Genomic DNA, 20,812 nt, shown 5'->3' with positions numbered 1-20,812 from the left:
CACACACAATGGTCATTTGCCTTCTTCACACACATCATTGGAGAAAATGGCTCAACATCAATGTGGGGAACAACGGTAGTGATGTAATTCTCCACAAAACTAAACAGGCGTACCCAGACATACTCATCCACAGAGTTTAAATATTTGGGCATTGACCTAGACCCTACTTTGAACAACAAAAAACATTAAGATATCCAGCAAAATCGGATATAAGTCTTTCAAATTTCCGATACATCAGGAACTCATTCTACGGTGGCAGCCAAGATGAATTTACATGCAATGATCTTCTCTCACCTATTGTATAACTAGCTGGCCTCAGGTCAATGAAACATAAATTAAGCCCCTTCGATCTCTATATAAACAAGCACTGAAGATCCTTGATGGGAAATCACATTACCATCACCATAGAAATCACCCCAAATACAATCTGTTCAATTTGGACAACTTTGTTTTCTCAGTTGTCGGTCTAGTTTATAAGATTATCAACTATGTTGCACCCCCACCTCTGAAAGATTTTGTCATATTAAGCTCTGAACACAGCCTGGTCTCAGACTAAGCGTAACATAATACATGTAAATACGGGACACTGAAATGAGTATGATATGTTACGCTTGATATGGTTACATAAAACAGATGGTTACTTAAGGCAAAAAGTAGGGTGGTTGGGTGGGTGTTTAATGCGAACATCTAGCAACCCAAAGGTTGTGTGTTAGAATTTCATCACGGACCATTTTGGCTAATTAGCAACTTTTCAATTACTTACAACTTTTTAGGTTAGTTTGCAACTACTTAGCATGTTAGCTAACCCTTCCCCCAACCCTAACCTCAACCCTTTTAGCTAACTCCGAAACTTAACCTTAACCCTTTAACCTAACTCCTAAACTTAACCCAAACCCCTAGTCTAGCTAACGTTAGCCACCTAGCTAGAATTTGTAACATATTGTACGAAATGGGTGATGGACATCCACAAATTAATACATACCACACAAAACCCAACATATCAAACATATCAAATTTTATATGATTCTAAATGGAGTGTCACGGACTTGCATACAGAATAAAGCAATATGGTTTGAGACCAGGTTGCTGAACAAAACAGCAGCTACCTGAACCTCAACAAGAGGAGACTGTGTCATTCCTAAAAGGAAAACCACCTTTGGAAAGTCAGCATTCTCCACCTCAGGCATCAGAAAATGGAATTCCCGCCCGTCTACCTTAAGAAGCACTAGCGACTTTAAATCCTCCATGGAGGTCAAAGCATGGATCAAGGCGCATCAATCCTGCACACATTGACTAATTCTTAATGCACAAAAGTCTCAATTTGTTTGATGTATTTATTCTATTAGTTGTTGTATTTTATGTTTCCTGTATTTGTTTTAATCTGTTATATCACATATGTCAAACTCATTCCACAGAGGGCCGAGTGTACCTGATTGATGGATTAAGGTCACTAATTAGTAAGGAACTCCCCTCGCCTGGTTGTCTAGGTCTTAATTAAACGGAAAAAACAAAAACCCAGATACTTGGCCCTCCGTGGAATGAGTTTGACACCCCTGTGTTATATCATACTATACTACTGTATGAGTGATGTGTGTGTATTTAGGTATGTTTATGTATTTCGTATTGCTTAGTTAGGGACTGTGGATTAAAATTAGCTGTGTTGAGCGTATTCTGGTGCAAGCATCATATTTCACTGTCTGAAATGTGTTTTTATTTGCACATTGTCCCTTTAAATAAACTACTACTACTTCTCTAATTTACTGTATTAGAAATCCATTTACCACACGAAAGCACCTCTAACTACTCTATTTACATATCATACAACTGCTGCTATTCGAAGCAGGCACAGATGGGGTTAGGCCGCTGTGTGCAGTTGGTTTTAGATTAGGGTTGGGGGCCACAAAAAAATCTGAACTCATCATGAGGAGCAGCAGTGGATCGCAGGTCTGCGTACCCACATCCACATCCATACCCACACAGGCAGTCAGAGACGAAATTTTGCGAGCATTTTAGCGTTCCCTCTTGACAGTGGAGAGAAAAAAATATAGTTTTCGAGTCAATTTCCTGCAATTCTACAAATTTTGCCATGGGGCGTAGAGAAAATGTTGCAGTTTTAAAGCAAGTTTGTTGCAATTCTACACATTTTGCCATGGGGCGGAGAGAAGATTTAGCAATTTTATAACAAATTTCATGCAATTCTACTCATTTTTCCATGGGTGGAGAGAAAGAGTTTTACAACTCATTTTCTGCAATTCTACACATTTTGCCTTCCCTTCATCTGCACTGATCTAGAGGAGCAGTATAGGTAAAAGCAAATGACTCTATGCTGCCTGCCTTAACCCATCCAATCTTCTTTTAGATTGGCACAGATTAAATAAAGGCACAAGCAAAGGTAATCACATATATGAGTGGGGGCGATGTCATGCATCCTTGATTCCTTTTCTTAGGTGAGTCACCTTCCTTTCCTCCTCAAGATCAATCTGTCCATCTGGCCCATCCCTCTGCTCTCTGATTGGTCTGTGTGTCCGTCACTCTCGGCTGTCCCTTCTCCTCCCTCTTGTCTCTGTATGAGATCAGCTAATCCATCTGTTCTCTGTGGTTTATTCATGACAAAGCATTGCGCTGCCAATTCCTACTGGAGTTCCAGTAGGAATTATATTAAAGGGGACCTACTGTTGGCTCAGAATGTGGACATGATTTCACTGATGAATCTGATTGGTAATTAGTATTCCATTGAACTAATTGGCTCTTTAGCCTCACCACTTAGCCTATGGCAGATGTCGGTCACAACACAGGCAGAGATGCCGGTGGAGCCCACAAGGTCATACTGTGCTATACCGTGTCCCTTTAAGTCGGGTATAGTACAGTATTGTAAAGGTTTGAATGTATAGACAGACACTACTGTTGTTGATTCTCCAATCGATGTGTGTGAACATGTGTTTTCTCTACCAGTTCTATAAAGTTCAGTGTTTCAGCTGCTATCACAGTGAGTGTGGGGGAACATGAAGTTGTGTAGAGGCCTCTCCTCCTCTCTAATGTTGCAGGGTTTAGTAGTAGTCGTCATAGTTCTTGGGGTTGAGGCAGTAGAGGATGGCCCCTCCAAAAGAGAAGATGGTGGCCCCACAGGCGAGGCCGTAGCCCCAGTTGAACTCGTGGTATATCCTCAGGCTGACCGTCTCAATAAACTTAACAGGGTAGAGGATCAAACTGCAGACATGGAGCACCACTGTTAGGGAGAGAGGAGGAATGGGAGTGAAGGAGAGAAATGGAGCACATGAAAATGACACGGAAAAGGAGAGAATAAGGCAGATTCAATAACGTACCTGCAGCGAACAGCATGACAGCGATGGGTCTGTAGCAGTGGCTCCTGGAGCCGACCCACACTGACACTAGGGCCACCAGGAAGGAGAACAGGATGAGGGCTGCACCACCCAGCAACAGGACCAGCGTGGCAATCTGCCAGTCTGAGAGAGACAGAGAGAGAGAGAGAAAATGTTTTCGTGGGGGGTTATAAGCCTAGTGATCCATGTTTACAGTGTGGCGTATGGCGCAAGAATGTTAACCCTGCACTAAAATCAGATCTTTGCCCAACACAGCAGAATGGACGAAAACGAACAAATGCATGCACGCATACTTTCTCTCTCTCTCTGTCTCTCTCTCTCGCTCTCTCTCGCACACACACACACACGCACGCTCTCTCTTTCTCACACACTCTCACTGCTAGGCTCCTTAATGAATACCAGTGCAGCAGCAGAAGTAGACAAAGCAATTATCTGGGCGACTCCGGTAATAGGTATCCATCCTGACTGCCCGATGCAAAATCAGCAGCAGTCTCAGCGTTTCATTCAGCAGAACTGCAAAACATTCAACTAAAGTAGAGACTAGAAATAGCACTGGCTGGAATACTAACAGGGATGGGGGGGTGAGAAGGAGAGAGAGAGAGAGCTACTAGCTAGGTCTACTATATTGATCCACTTCTCTGCATGTATGGAATAAAAAAACCATCTTGGTAGAATAAAAATGTTGGTGGGTTGAGGAATAAAGGATAAGAAATGCTATAGAATGTAATAGGCGGTATTTGGGGAGAAAGCTGGGATACAACGTGCTCCGTGGTGAAGTTTCCCCTCTGTGCAGATCTAGGATCAGATCTAGGATCAGATCTACCATAAGTGGGGGAAATGCAAAATGACCCAATGACCCAAGATCAGCATCTACTTGGGCCAACTTCACCCTGCGATAGAATGTTAAACAAGCTTAGTCTCACATAGCTAGCTGCTGGACACTCTTATCTAACAGGCTAGACTGTGTGGGGGGGTATACTGGCTTCTAGGCACATCATCTTAGTAGACTGAGTGGGCTATCAAGACTGATGGACTGCTGAGTGATATAACTATATAATTGTTGGGAGTAACAATCTAGACTCTGGGTGGGGAAATGGTGTATGTAAACAAACAAGGGATGTTATGATGGGGTGGTTGATTACCTTTTAGAAATATATGTTAACAAAGTAAATACCATCACAGAAAGGGTTTGGTTTCTAATTGTAAAATATGCTCATAGTTAGACATAAAGAAAAAGGCAGATCAAAAAGGTAATCACACAATGTTCATTACAATCACAGCTAAACTGGTTGATGCACGGCAAATTATTTCCCCTCTATAGCAATGCGAGAACCATCAAACCATTCGACAATGAGAGAATGTGACAGCGTGTAAGCCGCTTAAACTACAGTTCCAATCCTTGTCATGGGGAAATTCATTCCATAGGCCGAGCTGCTCGAACATAAACAAACATTCACTTCTTTGACCAAATATGGCTTCTACGATTTAGAGTTTAAAAAACGGTCCCGTCATCCATCACAGGAAGCTGGAGGGAACCCACAAAACGCAGAGCTCCCTGCGGCCTCAGTGCTTTCATAACATGCTGTACTGACTTGGAATGACCATTGACCTCTCATTTGCAGCCACCTCACTGGCTGCCTCTCCGACCGCAGGAGCTACACTAACTCGTGTTTGTCTGTATCTAATCATCTTCTAGTCATTTTGGTCATTTTTCCCTATCAGACTGCAACTGAAATTGCAGGAGCTACTGCGGTTCTTATCAGTCTGTATCAGTTGTGTAACAGCAGGATACAGAAACTCATCTCAGCAGCTCAGAGATTTGGAACGGACCCACATGTTCTGTGCGAGAAATACAGCCAGAAGTCTCAGTGCTTGAAGGACAGGAAGGGCTAACTATTAATCTGGGGTTGAGTCACAAATGGCACCCTATTCCCTATGCAATGCACTACTTTTGAGCTCTGGTCAAAAGTAGTGCACTATATAGGGAATATGGTCCCATTTAGGATGCAACCTAGGTCCTGTATGATGACAGATGGAAATGGTGATATGCAAGATCCAATCTGATCGGTAATTACATCTCTCTGTATGTATTTCAGGAGCAGCCGTCCCTGTTAATCGAAAAATCTGTATTGGCCTTCAGGGCCCCTCTCGGCCTGAGACAGTAGAGGGAATGTGTCATTTTTGTTGTGGTCCCGGACAGGCACACCTGATTCTACTTGTCAACTAATCGTCAAGCCTTTGAGAAGTTGAATCAGATGTTTTCGTCGGGGGCTACAACTAAAATGTGTGCTGTCCGGGGTACTCGAGGAACGGAGTTTGGAAACACTGCCAAAGGAGAACCCTTTTTGGTTCCAGGTAGAACCCTTTCTTTCCCCTTCTGTGGAAAGGGTTATTTTAGTCGTTATTGTTATTCGTTATTCACTGTATTTATTTATCGTGTCACTATTTCTATAAAAAAATATATATATTTATCTTTAACTCTGCATTGTTGGAAAATCAAATCAAATTTTATTTGTCACATGCGCCAAATACAACAAAATTGTAAAAAGAATATTAAAAACATACAATATACTTGTAGTGAAGACGGTCAACAACTACATCACATTAGTCATCTAACAGACTCACATCCAGAGCGACCCACAGAAGCAACCAGGGTCAACGCCCTGCTCAAGGTCACATCGACAGATCTCCCACAAGGTCAAAAAACGGGGACCCGAACCAGCGATCCATCAGCCACCGGCCCTCCAAGACCCTCTCACAGTTCCCCAAGAGCTGCCCCTCAACAATCCGAGACCCCCCACAGACCCCCCCCCCCCCCCCCAGAAAAGAACAATGCAGAAAACAACCTGAGACCAGAAACAGGCTACCTGAGGGCAATACCAAAACAAATGGTCTATTGATTCTGTATCCTCACAACAAAATCTGCAGAGCTTCGATTATTGTATGCCCCAAATATTCAACATTTTGTTGGTGGCAAGAATTATATATAATCATTTTGGCTGGAAAGACTTGAATCTTGTGTCGTTTTATATATCAACTCATACACCCTGTACCATGGAATCGGTACGTCAAAAATCTCTTCCCAACTATTTTGAAATATGAAAGGGCCGTGAAATGTTTACTTACAAGCCTTATAAGAGTTCAGAAAATATTGACTAAATAAACTAAAGTCAAAAAATAATAGGGCAACAATAAAATAACATTAACGAGGCCATATACAGGGGGTACCGGTACCGAGTCAATGTGCGGGGATACAGGTCAGTCAAGGTAATATGTACATGTAGGTAGGTGTAAAGTGACTATGCATAGATAATAAACAACCTCTCACTCAACGTCAACAAAACAAAGGAGATGATCGTGGACTTCAGGAAACGGCAGAGGGAGCACCCCCCCATCCACATCGACGGGACAGCAGTGGAGAAGGTGGAAAGTTTTAAGTTCCTCAGCGTACACATCACAGGCAAACTGAAATGGTCCACCCACACAGACAGTGTGGTGAAGAATGGGCAACAGCGCCTCTTCAACCTCAGGAGGCTGAAGAAATTTGGCTTGTCACCCAAAACCCTGACAAACTTTTACAGATGCACAATCGAGAGCATCCTGTCAGGCTGTATCACAGCCTAGTACGGCAACTGCACCACCCTCAACCGCAAGGCTCTCCAGAGGGTGGTATGGACTGCACAATGCATCACCGGGGGCAAATTACCTGCCCTCCATGATACCTACAGCACCCGATGTCACAGGAAGGCCAAAAAGATAATCAAGGACAACAACCACCCGAGCCACTGCCTGTTCACCCCGCTACCATCCTGAAGACGAGGTCAGTACAGGTGCATCAAAGCTGGGACCGAGAGACTGAAAAACAGCTTCTATCTCAAGGCCATCAGACTGCTAGACAGCGATCACTAACACAGAGAGGCTGCTTCCTACATGGAGACCCAATCACTGGTCACTTTAACAAATTGATCACTAGTCACTTTAAACAATGCCACTTTAAATAATGCCAATTTAATAATGTTTACATATCTTACATTACTCATATCATATGTATCTACTGTATTTTATAACATCTATTGCACCTTGCCTATGGCCGACTCATCCATATATTTATATGTACATATTCTCATTCACCCTTTTAGATTTGTGTGTATTAGGAAGTTGTTGGGGAATTGTTAGATTACTTGTTGTTCTACAAGGAACTGATAAGGGTTCTACCTGGAACAAAAAGGATTCTACCTGGAACCAAAAATAGTTATTCAAAGGGTTCTCCTATGGCAGGGTACCCCAACTGGCGGGCCCGCAGGCAGAATGTGGCCCGCGGATGATTTTTTTCACGCACGACAGTATCTAGGGTTTACTGAGAATTGTGCGAGAAACAAAAAAACATCCAGTCAGGAGCAGTCCTGTGGCCGAAAACAGCTTGTTGATGAGAGAGGTCGAAGGAGAATGGCAAGCAAATAACGTCACAGTACAACAGTGGTGTGCAGAACGGCATCTCGGAACACACAACATGTCGGTCCTTGTCACAGATGGGCTATTGCAGCAGACGACCAGAACCGGGTTCCACTCCTATCAGCTAAAAACAAGCAGCTCCAGTGGGCACGGTATCACCAACACTGGACAACTGAGGAGTGGAAAAACATTTCCTGGTCCGGTCCGACAAATCCTGGTTCCTGTTGCTTCATTCAGAAGGCAGAGTCAGAATTTGGCATAAACCCAATCCTGCCCTGTCAACGGTCCAGGCTGGTAGCGTTTGTGTAATTGTGTGGGGAATGTTTTCCTGGCACACGTTAGGTCCCTTGATACCAACTGAGCAACGTTTGAATGCCACAGCATATCTGAACATTGTTGCTGACCAGGTGCATCCCTTAATGGCTACAGTTTACAAAGCATGTTTTGTCTCAGAATGGTTCCAGGAACATGACCGTGTGTTCAGTTTACTTGAGTGGCCTGCGCAGTCCCCAGACCTCCAACCCAATAGAGTATCTTTGGGATGAGATGGAACGGGCTGTTCGCAGCATGAATGTGCCGCAGTCCAATCTGCAGCAACTGCATGATGCCATCATGTCAGCATGGACCAACATCCCTGCATGGACCAACGTGGATTCCGACACCTTGTCGAATCCATGCCCCGAATAATTCAGGCTGTTCTGGTGGTAAAGGGGGGTCCGACCCGGTACTAGATGGGTGTACCTAATAAATGAGTGTATGCGATCATATACAAATGTAAGCAAGGTTTGAAATGATTATATTTTTTGTCTGTTTGGGCTTCTTACAGTCAATTTGCAGTCTACAAATGATCTGTAATTATGTTCCGACCCCCTGACCATCCTCTCAAGAAAAAAAACGGTCCGCAGCTGAATCTGGTTGATGATCCCTGCCCTATGGGGTCAGCTGAAGAACCTTTTAAGGTTCTAGATAGCACCTTTTATTCTCAGAGTGTAGGTAGGGAATAATATGGTGCCATTTTGGGATGCAGCCTGAGTCTCATATTCCCCCCATCATCACCTCTGACTGAACTAGAAGCAGTGCTAATAATGATGAGTACTGCCTGCGTAGTGCTCACACACTCGCTCCACATTCGTTGCGCCCCTCTCGCTGGACTGGCATCAGCACAAAACGTTCTCACAGAGACACTCCATATTCCTGAGACTGTGTCAACCCCTGCATGTTTTGTATCTGACCCGACCTCTGCCCTGTGTGTGCAGCATAACAGAGAGGGTAATAAAAAAAAAAGGGAAAACGGGTGTGTGCTTGAGTGTAATATCCAAACGTCACCCATTTCCATGTTAACAGAATGTTCTCTGGCACAGACAAATAGGACATCAACAAACATGCGCATCTATGCACAACAACCCTGCAGAACTCATTATTTGAGTGTACCAACCTGGTCATTTCAACACTAACACAATTTGTTTAATGTCCTGGGCATGACACTGAGAAAACCTGGATATTGGGAGAAGAAACTGACTGATTACTGTGAGTCAAATCAACACGTAAGCCTAGTGCAAGGCTAGCCTGACAATATTAGCAGTTTGCTGTGTGCAGTTAATGTGGTATGCTGGCTGCTGCCGACATGGAGACTCCATGTCTTTATAAGGAACCAAGCTGCACTTTTGTGTCAGAGTGACAGTATTAAGAAGCAGGGACAAAATGACCTTCAGTGACTCATCACAGACACAAAACAGTGTTGTCAGACAAACAAAAAAAAAACGTACTTTCTGCCTGCACAACACACAGGACAACAATCAGCAGGCCAAAAATAACTAGATAAAAAAGACACATTAAACACACGTGGTGGAATAATCGAAATACAGATTGTCTCTACAAAAGCTTCTGAGCTGGATGAAAAATAAGTCCCCTTTTCAGAGAGAAACACAGCATTTCTCGAATACGGCACTTGTTGCCCTGGTTACACTTATCTCCCGGTAGGATATTTGAATCTCTGGGAAGAGATCGGTTCTCAAAGTTTCCCTTGCTCTATGGCCGGCGGAGGAACCCCAACAATGGCTGATTTTGTCGGCAACAAAAGCCCAATAAAACCCCAGCTGGACCACCGCTCGCAAGGCAAAATACACACATCATTTAGCGGCACGCTGGGCAAATAGAAAAGAGGGTAACTGAGAACTTTATAAAGTCTCACATGATTATATTATAAGTACTACTTTGAAATAAACTATTTTAAAACGGAGAAAATACCGCTGTTTTAAAGTGCACACATCTTAAATGGGGAATGGGGAAAATCTATATTGAGAAAATGATGCTCTTGCTATTTCCTTTTAGCCCCATCATAAATTGTTACTGAGCAGAGAGAAAAACAATGTTTGTGCTGATGCACCAGTGGACTCAGCAGCAGGGGCCCCATTGTCATTTCTGAATTAATATGCATCTCAATGGATGCTTTGAATATAACTGTGGGTACCAAAAAGATCCCCCAAAATAGAACCCTATCACATTTTCCCTAATCACAAACACAATTTAAATGCATACGGTCAATTTGAACAGTTAAAACACAGTAATAACTGTTGACTTTAGTACGCATGAGGAAGGTCTCTCTCACCAGTCTCGAGTGTTGTGTTGCACTGCCATGTGTCCGAGGTGAGGGGCTTCCAGCAGGACTCCCACAGAGACAGGTAGTACTGGTTATCCGCCGTTACCCACGCGGGGCTCAACACAGCCCCGACATCCAGACAGAGCGCGAGGAAGACGCACACCAAGCCCACCAATTTAAGGGGCGTCAACGCCGACACGCGCACTTCCTCAATTCCACTCCCAGATGAAGCCATGGATGGCGGATGGGGTGCTAAACAAAAGTATCTTTCTCCGAGGATCGTGGGTTTGCGGTTGGGTCGCAAACCAAGAATTTGGGGATTATCCCCCGCGGTATGGAGAGTGGGCAGCCTCTGCGCGTCAGGGACGCTACTGCAGCCGTACCACAACTGCTGATGTGACTGCACTGCACATTGCTGAAATATCACAGAGCGGCACCTGCAGGGTCACTCCCCCCCCTCCCGTTTTCTCTCACTCTTTCTCCCTCCCTTTCTCTCACTCTCTCTCCCTTTCTCTCAGAAGGAAACAGGGGGTATGTCATCTTATTTTTTATAATTGAACCTAACCGATTCTTATTTCTTCAAGGAAGTATCCAGTAATTCGGTATTATATATATATATATATATTTATATAGGGGGAAAAGTCTGTCCCACTCCTACACACATTTGAAACTTTGAGGCAATTAAGGCCAGGCACCACACCCTAACAAGGTAATTTTCCTTTAGCCTAATCCTATCACAATCAACTTTTACCAGTTGAATATAGATACACATATAGCTTTTTTGGTATTGCAATTATTCAGAAATGTGATTAAAATATACAAATTAGGCGATCATTCATAAAATATACTCATATTTGCATATCATGCAAATACAATTATGCTCATATTTGCATATTATGCAAACGAAAAATTCTAGACACTGGATGAAGTCAGTTTAAATATTGTCTTCTATTTTGTTAAAACACTCCAAGACCGCATTTATACATAGCAGATTGTGGATAAATACACGTTCATGTTTCTATATCTGTAATATACTAAAAGGCCTACCTAAAATCCATTTTTGTCAACAACAAAAAAATGAATAAATTGTCTAAAAATTGTATGCCATATCAACAATTCCCGATGTATACGTCTGGAGAAAAAGTCTAAGGATACCCACACAACATTTGGTGAATGCAGATGCTTCTGAGGCTGAGAGAAAATTTTGTTGGAGTGTGTGTGGGAAGAGTCTGATTTCGGGAAATGGCAGTTGAAGACAACTACACTGAATTTAGACTGCCAAACGCCAAACACTTGTTTAGCCCCAATCACCATCTCATCAAAGTTACTACAGTTGGTAACGTTCTCATTCTCTCTTTAATATGGTGATTCGATGTAGTGAGCTTTGAAGTTACGGATATGTCCATTTAAAAGTGGTTAGAATTCATGACATTTTGATGGCGTAGTATGATAAACTAACGGAAATATACATTTTCAGTAACTTTTTGAAAAAAATACTGGCCCAACGCTCTAACCGCTAGGCTACCTGCCGCACCATTCAATGAACATGGGGGTTTTCTGACGAGTGAAATTATTTGATATGATTCATGGTTAATTTCACTCCCATGTAGGCTGTTAGACCTATAGGTGATGTGTTAAGTGTTCATTTTAATCTACAGTCTAATGTGATCATAGACTGGAGTTTGATTAGACATTTTGAATTTCATATTTTGTGACAAGTTAAAAAGAAACATCCCAGAATTCATTGGTTTCTCCTGCCCCCCCCCCCCCCCCCCCCCCCAAATACCTAGGTGTCTGGTTTGACTGTAAACTCTCCTTCCAGACTCACATTAAGCGTCTACAATCCAAAATTAAATCTAGAATCGGCTTTCTATTTTGCAACAAAGCATCCTTCACTCATGCTGCCAAACATACCCTCGTAAAACTGACTATCCTACCGATCCTTGACTTCGGCAATGACATTTACAAAATAGCCATCAACACTCTACTCGGCAAACTGGATGTAGTCTATCACAGTGCCATCCATTTTGGCCCCAAAGCCCCATATACTACTCACCACCGCGACCTCTATGCTCTCGTTGGCTGGCCCTCGCTACATATTCGTCGCCAAACCCACTGGCTACAGGTCATCTATAAGTCTCTGCTAGGTAAAGCCCCGCCTTATCTCAGCTCACTGGTCACCATAGCAACACCCATCCATAGCACGAGCTCCAGCAGGTATATTTCACTGGTCAGCCCCAAAGCCAATTCCTCCTTTGGCTGCCTTTCCTTCCAGTTCTCTGCTGCTAATGACTGGAACAAATTGCAAAAATCTCTGAAGCTGGAGACTCATATATCCCTCACTAACTTTAAACATCAGCTGTCAGAGCAGCTTACAGATCATTGCACCTGTACATAGCCCACATATAAATAGCCCATACAACTACCTCATCCCCATATTGTTATTATTTGTTTTTTCTCATTTCCACCCCAGTATCTCTGCTTGCACATTCATCTTCTGCACATCCATCACTCCAGTGTTTAATTGCTAAATTGTAATTACTTCGCCACTACGGCCTATTTATTGCCTTACCTCCCTAATCTTACCTCATTTGCACACACTGTATATAGATTGTTCTATTGTGTTATTGACTGTACGTTTGTTTATTCCATGTGTAACTCTGTGTTGTTGTTTGTGTCTCACTGCTTTGCTTTATCTTGGCCAGGTCGCAGTTGTGAATGAGAACTTGTTCTCAACTGGCCTACCTGGTTAAGTAAAAAATAATAAATAAATAAATAAATAAAAAGCTGTACCCTAGCTGTACCTCTACTGCAATTAAAATGCATATGGGTATTATTTTTAGGCCACAAAACGTTTCAACCAATACAACCGAAGTGGAAAAATGACTCGACAACAAAGAGGACTTTATGTCGCTCTACATTTGGGTCATAGCCAGTTAATAGGGTTTCAACCATCAAAGATAAAGCAGAAGTGTGCATCGGTGGAAAAAGTACTCAATTGTCATACTTGAGTAAAAGTAAAGATACCTTAATAGAAAATCACTCAAGTAAAAGTGAAAGTCACAAAGTAAAATACTACTTGAGTAAAATTATAAAAGTATCTGGTTTTAAATGTACTTAAATACAGTGATGGAAAAAGTAGGCCTACCTGTCATACTTGAGTAAAAGTAAAAAGTAAATGCTATACATCAAATTCCTTATTTTAAGCAAACCAGGCAGCACAATTTGTCATTTTTATTTATTTATGGACAGCCAGGGGCACACTACAACATAATTTACAAAAAAAAATCTGTATTTGTATTTAGTGAGTCCGTGTGTGTGCGTGTGTGTGTTCCTGCATCCGTGTGTGCCTTTGTGTGTTTTAGGACTGTAGGACGACTGTGCCTCGTGGCAAAGTCTTTCTACATAATCACTGATGATTACAGATTCTAATCAAGAGGCTCTCAGGGGAACAAGAAGGCACCGAGTGGATCATCACACACTAACACAACGCCCCCTGAGCCACAACAACACAATACATCAATCACATCACTAAGAGACATCACACACTCCCTCACACTCCCTCACACACCATGTATACCAAGACATCTGAACCTCTTGATCAGCTGGTGTTGTAGTCCTCACACACACACACACACACACACACACACACCACACACACACACACACACACACACACACACCCTACATTGTGTACATTGCAGAAAATTTGCCAGTAAGCCTGAGCAAGATCCAAATCTACAATTGTGTGTGAATCAGTAAGTTGTGTAAAGTACTTAAGTAAAAATATTTTTAAGTACTACTTAAGTCGTTTTTTGGGGTATCTGTACTTTACTTTACTACGTATATTTTTCACAATTTTTACTTTTACTCCACTACATTCCTAAAGAAAATAATGTACTTTTTACTCCTTACATTTCCCCTGATACCCAAAAGTACTCGTTACATTTTGAATGCTTAGCAGGACAGGACAATTGTCTAATTCACACACTTATCAAGAGAACATCCCTTGTCATCCCTACTGCCTCTGATCTGGCAGACTCACTAAACACAAATGCTTATTTTGTAAATTGTGTCTGAGTGTTGAACTGTGACCCCGTAAAATAAAATAAAAACAAGAAAAGTGTGTCGTCTGGTTTGCTCAATATAAGACATTTTAAATGATTTATACTTTTACTTTTGATACTTAAGTACATTTAAAACCAAATACTTTATTATTTTACTCAAGTAGTAATTTACTGGGTGACTTTTACTTGAGTCATTTTCTTTTAAGGTGTCTTTACTTTTACTCAAGTATGAAAATCGGGTACTTTTCCCACCACTGGAATGAGTCCACCATCTAAGCCATGTATACCAAGACATCTGAACCTCTTGATCAGCTGGTGTTGTAGTCCTACTAAGTGGATGGTGTTCTACTAAGGATGCTACAACTACACTACCTCCATCGTCTGGGAAACATACCTGGCCCAGCGCTCATCCCTATCTCTGGTTACTCATGTGACTCCTGGGCACGCCTCCAATGGCCTCAGGGAAGTGGCATCCTACTTCTGACACCAGTGCAGTGAGTTCAGGAGATCGGATTGAATAGGATTGAAACCCACAACCTTGGGTCTGTCAGTCGGACATCTAAGCTATTATACCAGAGATTTACAATCAATATACAGTAAATGTGTTTGTTAATGGTGTTGTGCTATTGGATGTTATAATATTTTAGGGACCTTTAACCCAGCGCCTAGTGACATCGCCAAGAGGTTCGGACCTCTTGGCATGACGGTTAAGGTGTTGGCTTGACAGTCACTGGATCTGGGTTTGAATCCCGGTCAGGGGTACCCCCTGATTTCACCAAATTGGTGTCAGAAGTGGGATGGCGCAAAGGCGGCCATCTGAGAGGCGTGTACACGAGAGGGACACAATCTCCCGAAGGAAGGGGGTAATGTAGTGACCTTAACCCAACACCTAGCAACCTCCTCAAGTGGTTTCGGACCTCTTGCATAATGGTTAAGGTATTGGCTTGACAGCCGTTGGACCTTGGTTCGAGTCCGGTCAGGGCCATCCCCTGAATTTGTCACAACACTGTCAACTCTTCAGGTTAATTGATTGATAGTCTGATGCTACTGTGTGATGAGACTAACAACCCATCTTAAATTGTACAGTGCTATCTATTATTTTATCGTTCAAGAGATCATTTAGATAATATGTCATTTCAGTACATTTTGTTAAATGACAAAATTCTTAGCCCTGGCCTAGACTATGGTGAACTAAGTACCAGAGCAAGTACAGACTGCAGTAATTACATTGGAACCTAAAGACCAAACTCCATGCATTGATTGCTATTGACTCAGGAGTCAATGCCTTTGACAGGCAACGTTTCCTTGTGCATTTAATCATTACCAAAATGTGGTCTACATACCTCCAGGATGCCTAACTGTGCACCGTGAGTAGCTTACACAGTCTCTTTCATTCTTGCCGCACACTCCCAACGACATAACGTGAAACAAATAATGATATTGTGTAGAAATAGCACGTAGCCTTCTAGGGATTTGATGCCAGTCACCTGTCCCTTTAAAATGGAAAAAAGAAAAAAAACGCCTATCCAACAGGCTTTTACGCGTGCGTAGAAACATTTTGGCCATTGAGCCGTTAGTGGAGCTTAGAGAGCATTCGGGAAGGAAACAGGTAAATAAAGTTAAACGATTTACCATTTTCGTTTAAAAAAGAAATGCTTTGAATCTTACGTGTGTTCTTGAAGCGGTTAACGAAAACCTTTGCTCATTGGAACGATAGGGGAGTCGCTCCTTAGCCTACAATGTAGCAAATCAAGCGAAATGGTTACAAATCATCCGATTGCCAGCGAGCTAAACGTCAGCCAGCTTCAAATCTCAGATGTCGTCCATCTCACCGTTCACACACACACACAGGCAGCTGTGATTAAATATCGCCGAAGATGAAAGCAGTTTTTTGTTGTTCTGATAACGGTTTCGCAATTCACATCCCGTGTCGCTTTTTGAGGAGATGGAAGGAATAGGGCGGGCGGCGCTTTGTTAGTTACATATCTGCTGCTGTTCTATTTCGGACGTAGCGGTAACATTCCTGTATAACCCTGGTCAGCGTTCGGTCATTCAGTTTTTAGCTGGCCACGGATGCCTGGAATTCACAGTACACTGTGTGTGTGTGTGGACGGCCATTTCCGTTAATACGTCTGTCGGGAGTTGAAGGAATAACAGGATTACGCGAACTCCGATGCTCTGTGGGGAAAGTAACGTCAGCCTAAAACACTGTGGCAATTATGAGCCTAGGCCTACATTATAGTTCGTATATGTAGAATGCTTTTAAATGTCTGAATCACCTGTTTGTTTTTGTTTTTTTATGACTAGGACTACTATTGTCCTGTTTCCTCACATTGACTTTGTCCCAGTTAAAAACATGCTGACTGTTTCTGGTGAATTTTTTTTTTCTGCCAACAGACACCATCACCCACCCCAAACAGACCAGCAGGAATCATGGGGAGTGGTACGTTTGTTCTCTAGGCTGATCAGAGGCCTTCGGCATGTACATTTACGTAAATGCACTACCGGCAAGGCTGGTCCTTGTTTAAACAACTACTCAACACTGTGGTTTGTCCAGGAAAATACAAATGTTAGCCGACTCTCCCTTCTGTGAGTCTAATCACATGTTTTTACAACACAATATGGTTCCTGTCTATGGAGTCCCAAATCAGTCCAACAGAGGGCCGCTCTGTGCCCCTCTCTTGATTCCCAGAGTTAGTTTCACTTATACTGGCCAGGATTGGTCCGTCCTAATCAAAGAAGCTTTTGTTTTACACAGAAATGCAGTTAGTAGGCAGCTCCCTGTTTTTCTACTAGCTTTGTTTCATCCTCTGCCTCTTTTTCTCTCTGCATCTCTCCCGCCTTTCTTTTTGTCCTCTGTTCTCTCCCTACCATTTTTGAAACATTCATCACTTTTTCTCTTTCTTCCCCCCCCCCCCCCCCCTTCTCGCTCTTTTCTCTTCCCTCCATCTCTCTCTCTCGCTGACAGTGTTCCTGCCGTCGGACCTGGCCAACTCAGTGTTGAGCCGGCAGCGCAGGGACAACAGTTACCTGCTAGAGGAGATCCGGCAGGGCAACATCCAGAGAGAGTGCAGGGAGGAGATCTGCACCTACGAGGAGGCCCGGGAGGCCTTTGAGAACGACGAGAAAACTGTGAGTGAGACGCGCACGCAACACACGTGCGCATCCAGGGTTGGGGTCAATTCCATTTCAATTCAGTCTAATTAGGACGTAAACTGAAATTCATATTCCTTTTTTACATTTGTTTTAATGTTTCTTATATGGGAAGCATTGAGGAAAATTTTACCTCCTTTGTTTGTTTACTTCCTGAATTGAAATAGAATTGACCCCAACCTTGTACGCAACACTCGCTCACACGGATGCACACACAATGCTCTTTGTCTCGCTATTGCTCTCTCATTGACACACACGCACTCGATAACAAAAACACTTGTAATCCTACTCCGAGTGTGCTGGCCTGTGGCATGTTCCTGCTTTTCAGGAAGTGATGATAATCAGCAGGAAGGGTAGCTGACTCTCTGAGAGTGCTGCTAAGTAGGGAGAGGGTCATTGCTGCAACTATTGTCAGGACAGGGAATGCACAGTCCGCCCCACAGAGGGATGTGCTGCAGGCACACGTGCGGACAGCTTTGTGTTTTTGTTTTGTATGCGTGTGTGCTTTCTGGAGTATGACATTCAGAATGCTGCAAATGGCATTTGTAGATTTCACATGTTACTTTAAATGCCCAGGACTTGATAATTCTGCCCAGTAATTGGTCTGATGTAGCTCTCTGATTGGCTGCAGCAACGGTTCTGGGAGGAGTATGTGCGGGAGAGCAACCCAAGTGGCGGGCTGCAGTCGGTGGTTGGCGGAGTCCACTCCCTCTACCTGATCCTCCCTTTGCTCCTGGTGCTCCTCCTCATCGCAGCAGTGGCCATCACTGTGTGGCGCTGCCACTCCCGTAAGCGCTCGGAGCGCAGCCCCGCCCTGGGGGGCTCCCACCGGGACCCCACCCTATCGGTGGTCTCCATGGACCAGTGGGGACGGGACTTCCACTCCGAGCTCAGCGTCCACAGCAGCCCCGCCTACCCGGGCTCGGAGGTCACGTCTGCGAGGGGAAGCAGGGGAGAGCCACCGCCGTCTTACGAGGAGGCGGTTGGCCACACGGATGTGCACATAGAGACAGAGCCGCCGCCTCAGTATGAGGACATCATTGGCCATGGGAAGTGAAGTAACCACCCCCCTGCCCAATGCCCTGTCTTACCCGACGCCCCACCAGCTCCCCTCCTCTCTCTCTCCAGCCCCCATCCAGCTATATCATCCTCCTGGTCTCAGCCTACACCTCGCCTCCCTTTAACTGTTACTACACTAACGGAGAGTTGCTGGATGCAATAACGTCGACGCTTGCACTGACCATCGGATAGGAGTTGAGTGATAGAGACGATACCAAATGTTTGATCTCACAAAACCAAAATGTATTTTTTTTTTTTTAGCTTCCTCCATACTACCATAGATTTATGTTACGACTACCCTGGAGGTTTGGGGCTCGCAAATGAACGGTGCATGACAATTGCGTGGCGTAAAAGGAAAAATAAGGAGAGAACAATTCTTGAATTTTGAATGTTCAGGAAGTGAATTGTTAAAAAACAAGCAATTTTGCTTGCATAAGGAGACAGAATAGTTTGCTGTCGTTTTAGCCAATACTGGCTTACCCAAACATATGGCTACATACACGTAGACTTACTGGATCTATGCCAGCGTCGTATCAATTGTGGACGACTGTCCCAAATGGCACCCTCTATCTTTATACAGTGCACTACTTTTAACCAGAGCCCTATGGGTAGTAGTGCACTAAATATGGTATAGGGTAGTTTGGGATGCAAGCCTATGTCTGTCTCTCGGAGTGACATTATCTGAGCTGTGCTGGCATGGAGCGCGGAGTGACCTGCAAGGGAATACGGGCCAGGAAGCAGCAGAATATGAAGCGGCGACGGCCCATTTTCCCTCATGGTGATAAATGCAGTATTAAGTCACTATGGACAGTGTGTGTGTGAGCATGTGTTAAGAGTGCACTTGAGTGCTTCTATTTTTTTTCCCCCTGCAGATAACGGCAGTGACACTAATGTAGTGGATATACGTGGCGTGACTGAAGGCACTTTCTGTTAACGCTCGAACTGAGCCATTTGCTAATGAATTCTAAGACAGTCTGTTTGGGTCTATTCAGCACAACTCAGCAATGTCACCCATTGATACAATGGTCTATTTTACATTGTAATTATGCAGCTGGGGGACTAATTGCAGACATCCTAAGCAGCAACTATCTGCCTAATATTCGTTATCATAATACGTCAGTGGTCCTGTACACACTTTAGGATGTACAGCTGATTTATAACGCATAGTTTGGCCGGGATTCAATCTTCTCCACGTTATTTGTACGCTTGCCATTTGAAAGTCATTTCCATTAAGCCGTCATCTCCAGTGTTTTGTTGATGCAGGGAACATTGCCTTTTTAAAAGGTGCGTTGTCGACAGCGTTTTACCAATTTTTGAATCCTGGCCTTTGTCTGCACAGTAATGTTTACACACTAATTGTGCAGTGTCTCGACAACGCTTGTAATAACATTTTTACAAAAACTTTCTATTGTGCCATATGTTGTACATTAGTTGTAGAACTGGTATCTCCATTAGTTGTAGAACTAATGTACGGGGGCCTGTGTAACATGTACATTACAGATTGAGAGCACTGTTTTTTGTTGTTGACCTGTGACTGGGAAATGTTGATGGTCTATTGGTACGTTCAAGACAACTGAAACGCCTAGGATGAGGCCCGAGTTTCCCACTTGGAAAGTACCAGAATCAACCAACAAAAAGCTCCTACGCAAATAACTATTGTTAATTTTAACTTGAGGTTCCAAGTTGTCATGAATGCGCCATATGGCCCTGTCCAGAAGTAACCCCTACCCACTTGAGGATTCAATATGTAAAAGATACAGTACGTGGTGACATACAGACGAGGTGGAATTGTTGCTAAATTGCTTCCACCTGTTCAATCATTTCAGGTCTACATGTAGGTTAATAGGGGCAAGGAATTCTGGACAGGGCCAATTTTATTGTACTGTTACCTTTAGAAATCCAGTTTTTACGCCTTAAGCAAATGTAAAAAATAAAAAAAATACCTTTGAATATGTTCTGAGCTTGAATTGTAATTTATAATAAAATACTTAAACATGCGGGGCGGTTGTCAGTGCCTCAATTTATCCAAAACGTTTCTGTAGTTTGAAAATGGAAAAGCATGATGAGGACCATCTTTGTCCTTCTGCAGTCCAAAAACAACCCTGTGGACATTTCTCTATTTTATAAAAGGCTGGAAGTTT

The 20,812-nt window shown here is 43.3% G+C and overlaps 2 protein-coding genes across 4 annotated transcripts; one reads left to right on the top strand and one right to left on the bottom strand.

Annotated features, from left to right (window-relative positions):
* Positions 1-282: 282 nt before the first annotated feature.
* Positions 283-16,025, bottom strand: LOC106613524 (transmembrane protein 47). 2 transcript variants are annotated; one of them, XM_082956720.1, is made up of 3 exons: positions 15,803-16,025; positions 3,324-3,464; positions 283-3,226 (listed from the first exon to the last, which is right to left on the bottom strand). In XM_082956720.1, exons 1-3 carry the CDS (start codon positions 16,023-16,025, stop codon positions 3,048-3,050), a joined length of 543 nt encoding a protein of 180 aa, XP_082812846.1. In that variant the 3' UTR covers positions 283-3,047. The 2 variants fall into 2 exon arrangements, with proteins under 2 accessions (XP_082812846.1, XP_014071344.1); XM_014215869.3 differs by lacking the exon at positions 15,803-16,025 and adding an exon at positions 10,402-10,793.
* LOC106613522 (transmembrane gamma-carboxyglutamic acid protein 1) lies at positions 15,981-20,668 on the top strand. 2 transcript variants are annotated; one of them, XM_082956719.1, is made up of 4 exons: positions 15,981-16,068; positions 16,857-16,902; positions 17,428-17,591; positions 18,244-20,668. In XM_082956719.1, exons 2-4 carry the CDS (start codon positions 16,893-16,895, stop codon positions 18,667-18,669), a joined length of 600 nt encoding a protein of 199 aa, XP_082812845.1. In that variant the 5' UTR covers positions 15,981-16,068; positions 16,857-16,892; the 3' UTR covers positions 18,670-20,668. The 2 variants fall into 2 exon arrangements, with proteins under 2 accessions (XP_082812845.1, XP_082812844.1); XM_082956718.1 differs by having other exon boundaries at positions 18,226-20,668.
* Positions 20,669-20,812: the final 144 nt, after the last annotated feature.

Source organism: Salmo salar, chromosome 10, assembly GCF_965601325.2.
Source record: "Salmo salar chromosome 10, fSalSal1, whole genome shotgun sequence".
Classification (NCBI taxonomy): Eukaryota; Metazoa; Chordata; class Actinopteri; order Salmoniformes; family Salmonidae; genus Salmo; species Salmo salar.
The sequence above is the reverse complement of the archived record's forward strand: the minus strand, read 5'-3'. Positions and strand labels throughout refer to the sequence as shown.

Bases quoted from the DNA above. Each gene is read 5' to 3' on its own strand.
- LOC106613524 (XM_014215869.3), bottom strand. From the start codon at position 10,627: ATGGCTTCATCTGGGAGTGGAATTGAGGAAGTGCGCGTGTCGGCGTTG. The intron at 3,465-10,401 runs GTGAGAGAGACC...TGTCTCTCTCAG, and splicing joins CAACACAACACTCGAGACTG to ACTGGCAGATTGCCACGCTG. The intron at 3,227-3,323 runs GTACGTTATTGA...TCTCCCTAACAG, and splicing joins TGTCATGCTGTTCGCTGCAG to TGGTGCTCCATGTCTGCAGT.
- LOC106613522 (XM_082956718.1), top strand. The intron at 17,592-18,225 runs GTGAGTGAGACG...GGTCTGATGTAG, and splicing joins TTGAGAACGACGAGAAAACT to CTCTCTGATTGGCTGCAGCA.